We start from the raw sequence: 13,981 nt of genomic DNA on the forward strand, positions 1-13,981 counted from the left end.
CATCTCACAAATCAGGTATATTTCCAATGTCATAAGCTATGGTCAGTGTGCAGTGATGGATTAGTACCTTAATTGAAAGCATGGAATTAGCTGCTAATTAGTAAATATATTTAAAAGTGTTTTCACTTTTCTCCCCCCAGCGTCGAGGTCCTCAGCGATCAGTTGATGTCATAGTTTCATCTGCTTTCTTGTTGACTATCTCAGTTGTATTTATCTGTTGTGCCCAGGTGAGTTAATTTATTTTGTATAGAACTTAGATAATCAGATCTATAAATATTCAACCTCCAAGGCTTTCTAATAATAAACAAAGTAATAAGTAATTTGAAATTGAATTTTTACAGTTTATTTTTTTTCAGTAGAGTAAGTAAATGCATCTTACTTATTTACGTGATGAATAATAACTAACTTATTTTCAGGGGTCTATTAATTGAACATAAAATAATTTTTGTCTACAATTCACCTTTATTTACCAAAACAAACTGATGAGTATCTAGACTTATGAAATTTTTCAGACTATTTTCCTTGATCTCTGCTTTATTCACATTTAATATTAACTTTTATTTTATACCTGAATATATCACTGTAACTTGACCACGTCATCTCTGAAAAAAGAATTCTCATTGACCAAGATTAGTCGGGAAGCACAAAAGTATCTCAGGATATAGTCTATGCTATGAAATTTAAACTTCCGTTTCAAGTAATAAGACATGCTAGATTACCTGAAAATTCTTCTGATTTAAAACATACAATACTGGGGGAAAAAAAACCCAGCATCTTAATATGTATAAGTGAGGTGTTTTATAAATATACATATTACTTGTATATTTGAGTTTATAACACAGTAAGGGGCCAAAAATGAGGATAAAAGTGAAAAACGGAGCAGTTAAGTATATGTGTTAATGTTAGGTTGAAGTGCTTTGTTTGTGTTAGTATGTGAAAGACTTGAGATTTTACGCCCATCTGAGGACAGGAGATGAGGCCTTGATCTGCTGTCCCTCCTTATACAGATGCTGCAAGGCCAAAACCCTCGAAGGCCTACAGTCTCGGTGGAGAGGTGCAGTAAGACGAGGCTGCCCAACAGCGCAGGAAGATAATAGGAAGCTTGGCCAGTTTTGCCAGTGTTCTGGCCAAGGAGGCAGAGAAAGTCTCTCCTAAGAATATATAAGTATAGGTCAGCTTTTAATACAGATTCAGGGTTCAAGTGTACATTACAGATATTGTCTTGTAGCCGCTGTGTCAAGAAGTTTATATAACAAGATCCTAGACTCCTGGATACCTGAAAGAAGCTAAACCAAGACTGTTCTTGGGGAACATCAACCCTAATCCTCACAGAATTTGCACAGTTAAAGCCCCATCAGGTCTCAGAACACATGAAAAAACTTTCTAGCATGAGTGAGTCAACAACACATGGCAGGAGTACATCTCCAGCAACTTCAGATCTGATCAGATGGAAACTATAAGCTTGTTTAAAATGACTGAAGATGTAGATAACACTATTAAAAAAAAGGGCAGATAGATTTGAAAAATACCCAAGCATTGTTTCATAGAAGTAAAAAAAAAAAAAGTCACTGACATTAAAAACACAACAAACAGAAGAAACAGCAAATTGAAGACAAAGATAATTGGTGAGCTGGGAGGTGGAAGAAATTAGCCAGAATATAGAACAGAGATGAAGAGATGGAAATATGAAAAGAAGATCCAACATATATCTAACAGGGATTTCATATTGAAAGAAGAGAGAGAGCAATATTTGGAGAGATGATGACTTGAGTTTTTCTGAATTAGTAGAACACATTAATTTTCAGGTTTAGGAAGGATAAGAACAAGAAGCCACAGTAAAAACAAATTGACACTTGGATACATTATAGAGATACAGCAGTAGAGATACTGCAGAACACCAGAAAACAGAGAAATCTAATCCAATCAAAAGGAAGAAGACTGGTTTCTTTACTCACAATTGCTTGTTGCATTTCAGTCTTTTCTTCAGGGTTTTATTTCCATGTTCCTGAAGTACATCCTGCAGTATTTTTGTCTCTAATGAACATAAAATCTATTTCTGTCAACAAAAGACACATGGAACATAATAACATTGTCAAGTTTTAAATGTAAAAAGATAGAAAAATACATTGCAGATAAATACTAGCCAAGAGAAAGCTGGTGAAGTAACATTAATAGCAGATGAAATAGACTGTAATCTAAGATGTGTTACTGGGATAGAGAGAAACCTGACGAAAAGTTTGAAGAATTGTTAGTCAGGAAGATCTAACAATTCTAGAATTGTATGTGTGTTAGCAAATAACTTCAGTATTATCTATATACAGCCTAAATCAATAGCACTGTAGTGAGGAATTGACAAAATGCCACATTGGGAGCTTTGAAAACATTTCTTTCATTATTGATGAAGCAGACAAAAATATGAAGACATGTATCTAAACAAGACAGTTAAAATTTTATTCTGAAATTGGACAATACATACTCTTCAGACACAGAACAGTTTATTAAACTTTCCCATGTACTAGGTGACAAAATGATTCTCAACTGATGCCATACAGACCTCTAGTTATATACTAGAGGTAGAAAACAATGACAGCAAAAAGAAAACAATGCATTTGGAAATTTCAAAACACACTTATAGATAGCAGTGTTTAAAAAGAAAACTCACAGTATTAAACTGAAATAGTTGAGAATTTTTTAAAAAAGAATAGTAGTGTATATTAATGTCATTAAAGTTAAAAGCTTCTGTGGACAGTTTTGTAGAAATATTAATTAAAACTGACTCAGAAAGTAACTGAAGAGCTGGGAAGACCCTGTAGCCATACAGCAGTATTGATTCAGTAGTTTGAAAATCAGCTACCAACAAAAATCCCCAAGACCCATGTGATTTTTACAGATGAATTTTGCCAAATGTTTTAATAAACAAGTAGCCCTAATCCTATGCAAAAGATCTAGGGAGTAGAAAAAGGGAATATTCCCCCAACTCATTTTATGTACTTCATGTAACTTTGTTACCAAACCAGAGAGACAGTATGAACACAGAAAGCAGTCAACCAGCTTAGATGCAGAAATACTCAGAAGATGAAGCCAGCAGTTAATAACAGTAAATATGCCATGACCTAGACAGCCTATCCCTCCAGCTGTCTAGTTTGAACTCTTTTAGTTGATTAAAGGAGAAATCATCTGATCATCTCAATAGATACAGAAAACAAATCGGTAAATTTCAATAGGAGAGTCATAATATAGTGACTGAAAAGTACTGTTCTTAATATGATAAATAAAAAATCTTTCAAAAACTGGAGCAAACATTGTACATACGATATTTATTATCTTCAAGATACTCTAAAATCAGGAATGAGATGAGTGGCCTCTTGATCACTTCTAGTTAAGAAAGGTGCTAACCAGTGAAGATAGGGAAAAGAAAGAAATTGTATAAAGATTGGAAAAGAAAAAAAAATAGACTGTATGGATGTCTATGTACAATATTCTAGTAACTTTCCAGACAAATTATTAAAAACATGACACATTTTTTTAGAAGTGCAAGATCAATAAAAATGGATATAACCTCAATATAAAAGAATCAGTTTTGTTTCTTTAAGTCAGAAATCAGCAAACTTTTTCTATAAAGGTCCGGACTAAATATTTCAGACTTTTGCCTGATACATTCAGTCTCTCATATATTCTTCTCTCCTGCCTCTCCCTAAAAATTGTTAAGTATTAAAAAAAGCACCGTAAATGACAAAAGAGAGTCTGTGAAAAAATACTGGCAAAATACATGGTTTAAATAGCTTTGTTAATCACAATAAATAAATAGGCTTCCCTGGTGGCTCACACGGTAAAGCGTCTGCCTGCAATGCAGGAGACCCGTGTTCAATCCCTGGGTTGGGAAGATGCCCTGGAGAAGGAAATGGCAACCCACTCTTGCCTGGAAAATTCCATGGACTGAGGAGCCTGGTAGGCTACAGTCCATGGGATCACAAAGAGTCAGACATATGACTTTAGCTTTGTTAATCACAATAAATAAATAACTTCAATAAATCAATAAAAACAGACAACCTAATAGAAAAAGTTAGATACAGAATTTAAAAGGATAACTTAGAGAAGAGGAAGCCCAGTGACCAGTAAGCATATGAAACATGCTCATCCTTCCTAAGTAATGTGGAAAAGTAAAAGGAAAAGAGTAAGAGAACAATTTACACCCATTAGAATGGCAGGTGTTAAGAAGTTGAATAATACCTAGTTTGGACAGATATGAAGGCAAAGGGAACTCTGATCTGCTGCTGAGAGTATAAATTGGCACAACTTTTTTTCAGAGACAAATTTGTAATATCTGCTAACACTGAATGTGTGACTATCCAAGGCTTTAGCAGTTTTACTCCTATTTATTAACTCCTCAAGAAGGTCTTACATGTGCACAAGAAGACCAGGAGAGGCAGAAGAGAATATTTATTGCAGCATAGTTTGCAATGAGGAAATTGGCAGCCCAGTGAATGTTAATTGGTAGAGTAGGCAAATCCACTGTGGTTGATTCTTTTACTATAATACCTTGCAGTAGTTAGAATGAATGAATGTAAGCTTAATGAATCATGGATAAACTTTGAAAACAAAATCCAGTAGATTAAAAAGCAAATTGAAGAATGATAAGGTCAATGTGATAGCATTTATACAAATTCCAACATACATATAACATAGTATAACCATAAATACCTAGCTAACTATAAAAGCTGAGTGGAAAAGGTAAATGCAAAAGTCATTACCCTTACAGAGGGGTGAGGAAGAAGGGCAATGATGAAAAGAACAGTTTAAAGGGGCTTCCTTTGAATCTTTACTCTTATTTTTTTGAAAATCTAAAAAATATTGCAAGGTACTAAGATTTAATGAAAGTATATATATAGGTTTTGATTATATAATACTCAATACCTTTCATGTGCTTGCAGTATTTCCTAAGAAATGTCAAATGTTTGAAAAATGTAACACTATATCCATGATCTATCTGTATGAAGTAAAATTTTACTTTCTTTTAAAGAAGAAATTTTTGAATCACATTCTTCTTCATACTGCCTTTTCCTTACATTTTTAGTTGCTTCATGTACATGAGATCTTCCTTGATTGTCACTACAATTGGGAACTGGTAATCTGGTGCATCTCGTTAACACTTTTTCTCCTAAGATTTGTTACCCTTGGATCAGAAACAAGTAAAAAATATAGCAATACCTCAATATTACTTACTGAACAGGTGAGAATTCATGTTAATTATGTTATAAGTTAATGTCTGATACCTATATGTTAAAATTAAAAGTTTTCATTTACTTCAGAATTTTTCAGGAACCTCTGTTAAGACCATTTATGTTGCAGAGCAAAACTTGAAATTTGGTAGAGCACAAAACTTTCTTCATTGTTCTGCCTTGATACAGATTTCAAGTCTAAGCTATTGTTTCTGTGTCTCATTTTCATTTGATAAGCAGGAAATACTGTTTGTAGAAAGATGGATTTTAAACCATTGTTGGGATATGTTTGCATTGCAGTGTAGCAGAGCCATATTTGAATAAGCATAAACTTTTATTTGATAGAAAGTGTAAAGCCAAATAATTTTGATGCTTAACTTTATTTTATATGAATTTAAAAAAGTGTTTTCCTTATTTCATAGGAATATTTAAACAAACTTATTGCTAGTGAACTTGTTGAATATTTTTGTCAGGAATAGTTTGATTTTTAGAAATTGGTAACCCTGTCAAACCAAGTCAGTTAGAAGGAAAGGCGAAAGTAGTAAACAAACCAACTGATTTACTTTACTCTGCTGCTGCTGCTAAGTCGCTTCAGTCGTGTCCGACTCTGTGCGACCCTATAGACGGCAGCCCACCAGGCTCCCCCATCCCTGGGATTCTTCAGGCAAGAACACTGGAGTGGGCTGCCATTTCCTTCTCCAATGCATGAAAGTGAAAAGTGAAAGTGAAGTCGCTCAGTCGTATCCAACTCTTAGCGACCCCATGGACTGCAGCCCACCAGGCTCCTCCATCCATGGGATTTTCCAGGCAAGAGTACTGGAGTTGGGTGCCATTGCCTTCTCCATGCTTTACTCTAGTTATTGTTTATTTTCTGTGTTAATTTGGATCGGGGGCTAAACTGTTTCACATTTTAATAAAGAAATCCAGTGTTCCTTCTTTCAGCTTTTAGTTACATTTGAAAAGTTAAAAAAATATTATTTTCTTATATTTGCTGTAAGAAGTTAGGAATATATAGTTAAGTGTGAAGAAGAATATTAATATCACCTATACTCTTAATAATAGAGAACTACTGCTAATATTTTAGTAAATGTTTTTCAGTTCCTCTTAAAAATGAGTATTTATTATAATTTTAAGTTTATTTAATTGTTCATTCTTTTTTAATAAAAGATAAACCTTTACTTGAAAATGGAAAAGAAACCTAACAAAAAGGAGGAATTGACACTAGTGAACAATGTTTTAAAACTGGCTACTAAATTGCTAAAGGTAAGAGTGAAATGAAAATGAACATCATGTAGAAAATGCTGTTCTAACTTTTCATACTGTTTTGTTTGTAGATGCTAATTTGTGTTTGGTTTTCAGGATTATTGAAGATGTTTTCCAAATTATTTTTGAGCACATTCATGCAGTTTACATTTTATTTCTCATTGAAAAGCTAATCAAAGTAATTCAGATCATTTTATTTTGAACTTTTATTCAGTTTTGAAATTTTAAGTCTCTTAATGTTTAGAATATTGTAGAAGTTGGCATCTTTGGAAGTTTTTGCATCCTAGAACTTAAAATAGATTTTAAAAAAGAAGATTTGATGTTAATTTGCTATTTTTTTTTCATTTTGTATTTCTCAAAGCAGTCTTCTGTTTACTTGGCCTGAATTGGTTTAAAAAGTAGTAATACATTATCACTGTAATAATTATATATCACCAATAAATAAATTTTCAAAGCTTTTTTGGGTAGCAATCAAAAATAATATAATTTCAGTATATTTCATCTCATAACTGTAACTCTTTCAGTTCAGTTGCTCAGTCATGTCCGACTCTGCAACCCCATGAACCGCAGCACGCCAGGCCTCCCTGTCCATCACCCACTCCCGGAGTCTACCCAAACCCATGTCCATTGAGTTGGTGATGCCATCTAACCATCTCATTCTGTTGTCCCCTTCTCCTCCTGCCCTCAATCTTTCCCAACATCAGGGTCTTTTCCAATGAGTCAGTTCTTCGCATCAGGTGGCCAAAGTATTGGAGTTTTAGCTTCAACATTAGTCCTCCCAATGAACACCCAGGACTGATCTCCTTCAGAATGGACTGGTTGGATCTCCTTGCAGTCCAAGGGACTCTCAAGAGTCTTCTCCAACACCACAGTTCAAGAGCATCAATTCTTCTGCGCTCAGCTTTCTTCATAGGCCAACTCTCACATCCATACATGACCACTGGAAAAAAACATAGCCTTGACTAGACGGACCTGTGTTGGCAAAGTAATGTCTCTGCTTTTTAATATGCCGTCTAGGTTGGTCATAACTTTCCTTCCAAGGAGTAAGCGTCTTTTAATTTCATGGCTGCAGTCACCATCTGCAGTGATTTTGGAGTGCAGAAAAATAAAGTCAGCCACTATTTCCCCATTTCTTTGCCATGAAGTGATGAGACCGGATGCCATGATCTTTGTTTTCTGAATGTTGAGCTTTAAGCCAACTTTTTCACTCTCCTCTTTCACTTTCATCAAGAGGCTTTTTAGTTCCTCTTCACTTTCTGCCATAAGGGTGGTGTCATCTGCATATCTGAGGTTATTGATCTTTCTCCTGGCAATCTTAATTCCAGCTTGTGCTTCTTCCAGCCCAGTGTTTCTCATGATGTACTCTGTATATAAGTTAAATAATTAGGGTGTCAACATACAGCCTTGACGTACTCCTTTTCCCATTGGAACCAGTCTGTTGTTCCATGTCCATTTCTAACTGTTGCTTCCTGACCTGCATACAGGTTTCTCAAGAGGCAGGTCAGGTCGTCTGGTATTCCCTCTTTGGAGGTAATTTAATAAAATAACATTATCACTGCAATGTTAATAATTCCTTTCTTTCTTAAAAGGAAACCATTTTTTAAAAATCTCTGTTTCTGTAACAAATTAAATGGAAAGTTTAGAATTGTGTATAAGGTGTTCGTAGAATAGTAGGAAATTAGTTGCGTCTCAATGCTATGGTTACTTCTTCAGTTAACTAAAATGCATTAACTGACTATAGATTGTGCCTCACAGTATATTAGGCACTGAAAAGGGTCAGAGGAGTTAGGTGGGTTTTGTTTTTGTTTTTTTCCAGTTTCATTTATTTTTGGCTCTGGTGGGCCTTTGTTGCAGCATGGGCTTTTCTCTAGTTGTAGTGAGCAGGCACCCCTTTCTAGTTGTGGTGAGCAGTCTTCTCTTTGTGGTGGCTTCTCTTTTTGTGGAGTTTAGGCTGTTGAGCGCATGGGCTTCAGTAGTTGCCAGTCCCGCTCTCTAGAGCACGGCTCATTAGATGTGGCAAATGAGCTTAGTTGCTCTGCAGCATGTGGGATCTTCCCAGACCAGAGCTCAAACCTATGTCTCCTACTTTGGTAGACAGATTTTTTACCACTGAGCCACCAGGGAAGCTCTGGGTGAGTTTTTGACACATAAATATTGAGTATCTTAAGAGTCTAGGCACTATGCTAACTAGGAGAAGGCTCTAAAGTTGAGACTTCATGTGAGCAGCTTCATTTGCAAAATAGAGAGAAATACAAAGTTAACCAAAAAACGAAACACATCAGTGTGATCTTTTTTGATCAAACATAGTCTTCTGTTCAGAACCTGGGACAAAATATAGATTGCTCCTTCTTTCTCTTTCTTCACAGCCAAGAAATTCTTGGGTGCATTGACTCACACTCTCAAATATTGTCCAGTTCATCCTCTTTTTCCTACCAATACTGCTGTAAGTCAGACCCGCATCATTTTCACTTGAGCTTCTGATGAACTGAACTCTGAGGGCTTCTTCCTTCTGGTCTTGCTGCTCTCTAATCTGTGTTTCTCACATGCACATCTGATATACTACTCCCCAAATTAAATTCTTCTTGTTCCAATCTCCTGTCATACTTTGCCTAAAGAATGACCCTTACCTAAGTAGCCAGTTTTATAAAATTTATCCTTGCCTCGTACAACCTGTAGCAATTCAAAGGTGCCATGTTCTTGTGTCTTGGGGAATACCTTCTCTCTTCCCAGGAACTAAGTTGCAGGAACACCTTCTACTCTGGCCCTCTGCCATTTATACATATTTCTTTTGTGGGACACATAGTTGAATTATATCTTTGCTTGTCTATTAGACTGCAAGGTCCTTCAGCATGAGGACTGAATCTTAACTTTTCCAGAGCCTGCCATGGTGCCTAGCATATATAGAACTTTACTTAAATGTTTGAGTCAGTGAATCAATTAATGAATCTATGCATTTGAAAATTATCTCAAAGGGGGATTATATATATATGCATATATGTATGTATATGTGTGTGTGTCTGTGTATAGACAGAAAATTTGGCTAAATAAATTTCTAATTCTTATGCAAAAATATATTATTCTCTTTCTCTTTCAATTTCTATTGTTATAGTGAAAAGTATTCTTTAACCTTATAGCTACCAGACCAATAGTTATTAGTCATTCATTTGGGACAGAAATTGGAGTTACAAATTTAGGTTATAGATTTCTTTTAAATGAAAGTTACTTTCTCCTAAGAAAACCTAAAAGTATGTTTACTTACTTCAGGTTTAATCAAGTTTATTCTAAGACTATCATGATTTGTAACTGTCTTTTGAAACAGTGTTTATAAAAATTCTCTTTGCATATTGCCCTGAATTAGTTTAACTAATAATTCTCAATGAATCTGGGTTCATGGTTTTTTCCTCTTCTACTAGGAATTGGACAGTCCCTTTAGACTATATGGACTTACAATGAATCCACTGCTTTATAACATCACCCAGGTTGTCATCCTGTCAGCTGTTTCTGGTGTTATCAGTGACTTGCTTGGATTTAATTTAAAGGTAAGGGCTTGCAGGTATTTTTAAATTTCTTAGTACCCTTATTACATTTTCGTGATGTTTATTTCACCCTAACACTTTGAGATCTCACATGTATAGTAATGGAGTCATTTTGGTTATATTATATAAAATTAATGAAGATAAATTAACATTTAATTTCAAAGAATGATAAATATTCTTGGCTTATAATACTGATGGAGCTTCTCATTCAGAACAGTATTTGTTACAAATGGTACTCTTGGATAGGATAAGTGGAAGTGTCTATTTTTACTCAAATATAAGATAAATCTAATTTAGATGATTTTTTAAAAAAGAGCCCTATTACTGGCTTTGGCCAAAAGCTATATTGTTTATCTATATAGCAATATATGCATCCTCCAACATGTGCAAAGCTGCTAGCAAATAAGGTGTAGAATGTTTATATTAACCGGTAGTAGATGTATATTGTCACTTTCCAGTTAGAGAAAGCAAGAGAAATTGGAGTCTCACTTTTTTATTTGTTTGAGGTGAATTCTTAAAAATAAAAGAATAAAAGAATTTAAAATAGTAGAACCTTCAGTTGTTTATGAATGAAATTTAGATAAAAAACAATGTCATATGATATAACTTAATAAGTTGCAATATCAAAACTGGCTCTAATGGTCCCTATATGTATTATTTTTTCACTAGCTCTGGAAGATTAAATCATGACAATTCAGAGAAAAGAAGATGTAGCCTCTTTTCCAGAATAAGAGTACCAACTAAGCTGCCTGAAAGCAGTCACTGACTCTTTGCTTCAGGAATCTCAGCTGAGAAATCGAAGTGTTTACATCAGACTGTCCTGTGCAATTCTTATATTTATTTCACTTGTTCACTGTTTTTTACATTTATTTTAGTCTTTATATTTTATTTTTAGCATTGATATACTTAGTTGTTGAAAGGGTGATGAAACTGATGTCCAGATACTTGAGATCCTGGTAATTGCTCATAAAAAATGACAACAAATTGTGAGAATAGAAGCCATTGCTAAACACTGTTTCTCCATCAATGCCGTGACTTGCCTTACTTGAAGTAAACGTCTTTAACTTTGTAAACTTGCATTAGACTCAGCTAAACACATAAAACATTTTTATTCAGTAAATTAAGATCCAGTCCGGGTTTCTTTTGAGTTATTTTGAAACAATGCCAGGATCTAAACTGATTAAGCTGCAGTTTAAGCACCCTTCAGTATTAATATCTATGGTATTACACAACAGGTCAACAAGTGCTCTTTGATGATAAAACTCTTAATAGAGCAATAATTGTAAATGGTTACCATACTGTAAGATATTTTGATAAAAATAAATAGTAATAATTGTATTTATTTGAAACACTGGGCTGTTTGCACAGCTCCAACTGTGCATGCTCAAAATGTGCACTTTTTAAAATTGTTACTTTTAATGTGTGTCTTTATATGGGGTGTACTATAATGTGTCTTTATAGTGTACTAGGGCATGATATGGTATCCTTTTGAGTGAGGTATATACTCATCTCACAAGTGAAGTGCCTATTGATATTACTCAAGTATGTTATGTTTACTCAAGTAAAATAATTTTCTCCCCATGGTACACTATCGTGTATGCTATTCATACCACACTCAAATGAACAACTTAAGAATAACATTAAGAACCAATCAGATATTCCTGATTGCTAGCTGTAAAACTATATATGAGTTTTCAGGAAAAATAGCGATAGCTTGCAAATTCTACTATCTAGTACATCCCCCTCCTCAACTCGCAGTTATATAAGGGCTATTTTAGATGCTTTTAACCTAGAAAGTAACCCCCTTCCTCCCCTCCAAATAATTTGCCAAGTGTCCAAATGAGAACTTATCTGTTGGCATGTTAGGTAAATAGGGCAACTATGATGGTATCTTACATTGGGCCTTGATTTTAAGTTGTTATATTTATACAATCAAATTTTAGGAGTTACATGAAATATGAAATGTTTTAGCAAGCTTTTTTTTTTAACTGGGTGTCTAGTTTTAAAAGACTTTATTTGAAACAATCTAGAATTTTCTTGGTGCAAGTTGTATCATGTTGAATATCCTCACCTTTTTTTACCATGTTTTAGGGAATTTAAAATAATTAATTGTAAATGATTTATTTGACTGGTGCAGTTTTAATCCCCAAATCATAATCTTAAGATCAGGAATGTGTGGAGAACAGAGCCATATCATAATATCACTTTGTTCTCACTATTCCTTTTGATCAGCCTCAAATCAGCCTCATTGTATAGAAAACAAAAATATTTTGTTTTATTTGCCTATGTTCTAATATGTTTAATAATGACCAAAGTGCATTCTGAGTTTTTTCAAGGAATGTATTACTGGAGCTTTAAGAACATACTTTTTTTCTCCTGTGAAAAATTAGGCTTTGTCTGATATGTTTATTCTTCCTCTATTGTCTAATGTTGAGGTTGTTTTTAGGAATTATATTTTATAAAGTTTTTCAAGATAAGGTACATACCTATACAGAACTTAACATTTTGCACAGAATATATTGAATATATTTTGAGAAAAAAAAGTACAGCATGAGTTCTGTTAGGAATAAAAATGAAACTATTGTATCTCACACACACAAAAAAACTTATTTCAGAATGGAAATATTTTTGAGAAAAGTAGCTGAGTAAACTGATTTAGGAAAATGCTTGTTTTTTGATTGAAGTTCATTTCAATTTGGAGTTGAGAGTTGAGTTATTAAGTACAGTGTACCTCTCAACATCGTATTAATATGTTGAATTATGTCACTAATATGGCAGCGGTAGAATACTAAGAGGAAAAAGTTATCATTTTAGGTAATTTCAGAACATTAATGGAACTGTTTTCAAAGCAGAAAAATTGACATTGCTGCCTTTAAGAATACAATGAATGTAAGAAATTGAAAGAAATTGTAATATACCACATAATATGGAAAAGACAGTTCAAAGATAGAATTGTGGCAGATGTTGTGTGTTAACTGTTGTTTCTTTGCCACATGTATCATATTTGAAAGTTTGAATGGCAAGTTTAAAATAAAACGTTCTATGACTGACAGTGTTAAACCTGGAGTGGGTTTGGTTTTTTTGGATTGTTTTTCATATTTTCAAGTCATGCACATTTCTATGGTAATTTTGTATTTACTGTAGCATAAACTTTAGGTATAACTGTTAGATTTGAGGGGAGTGGGAATATATTTTTAAAACGTTTCCAACATTTCAGATTTTGTGTTATGATTCTCAGAATAGTAAAGAAGAATTAGTGCACAGGCTTTTCATCACCAAAATGCTATGACATCATTAATGTTTGTTGCTTGTTTGTATTTAAATACAGAAAACTGGCTGTACCCTGGGATATTAAAATTCATTATCAGAAGGACTGTGTTTTTAACCAAGTGATTTTACATGTGATTCAACAAGAGAGATCATGGCCACCAATAACATGGGTAAGCGTTGTAATATTTCTGTTCTCTGACTGGTACAAATGTTCCTAGGCCTTAATCAGGGACTCTTCATTGAAGTGCACTTTCCGACTTTCTTTAAGCTTATAATTGGGTCTCTTAGTGAGTCTCCCTTCACACTTACAGATTGAGCAATATGACTTGCATCTCTTTATATTGTATCACTTAGAACACTAATTCTCAACCATTTTTCTGCCAGCCTTGTAAGAGAGATACCACAAATGCTTATCGATATCTCTGGCTCCCCACAGTGCTTACTTCCTGGGGAGTAGACTGTGCATCTTGGATGTGGTACATGCATACTCTGAAAAAAGTACTCCATAAGTGATTTTGAAATTGTGTTCCACTTATCATTCCTCACCACCTTGAGAATTACTGTCTTAAGATCAGAAATTTTAGAGCATGTAAATTGCATGAGATTTTTAACTTCATTGACCGCTGTTTTCCCAGCACATAAAATAGTGCCTAATCTCAGTCTATTGAATGAATGAATTTTGAATGATGACCT

General features: G+C 34.1%; 1 protein-coding gene across 4 annotated transcripts in view; it reads left to right on the plus strand.

The window, feature by feature from the left end:
* PHTF2 (putative homeodomain transcription factor 2) overlaps window positions 1-13,084 on the plus strand; it is a 134,981-nt gene extending 121,897 nt beyond the window's left edge. For all 4 annotated transcript variants that reach the window (XM_018047272.1, XM_018047274.1, XM_018047273.1 and 1 more), the window contains 5 exons: window positions 141-227; window positions 5,075-5,230; window positions 6,387-6,482; window positions 9,896-10,021; window positions 10,688-13,084. In XM_018047272.1, coding sequence (XP_017902761.1) covers window positions 141-227; window positions 5,075-5,230; window positions 6,387-6,482; window positions 9,896-10,021; window positions 10,688-10,708 — 486 coding nt within the window. In that variant the 3' untranslated portion in view covers window positions 10,709-13,084. The remainder of the gene's footprint in view (window positions 1-140; window positions 228-5,074; window positions 5,231-6,386; window positions 6,483-9,895; window positions 10,022-10,687) is intronic.

The sequence above is a fragment of the Capra hircus genome, chromosome 4 (assembly GCF_001704415.2).
Source record: "Capra hircus breed San Clemente chromosome 4, ASM170441v1, whole genome shotgun sequence".
In the NCBI taxonomy this organism is placed as follows: domain Eukaryota; kingdom Metazoa; phylum Chordata; class Mammalia; order Artiodactyla; family Bovidae; genus Capra; species Capra hircus.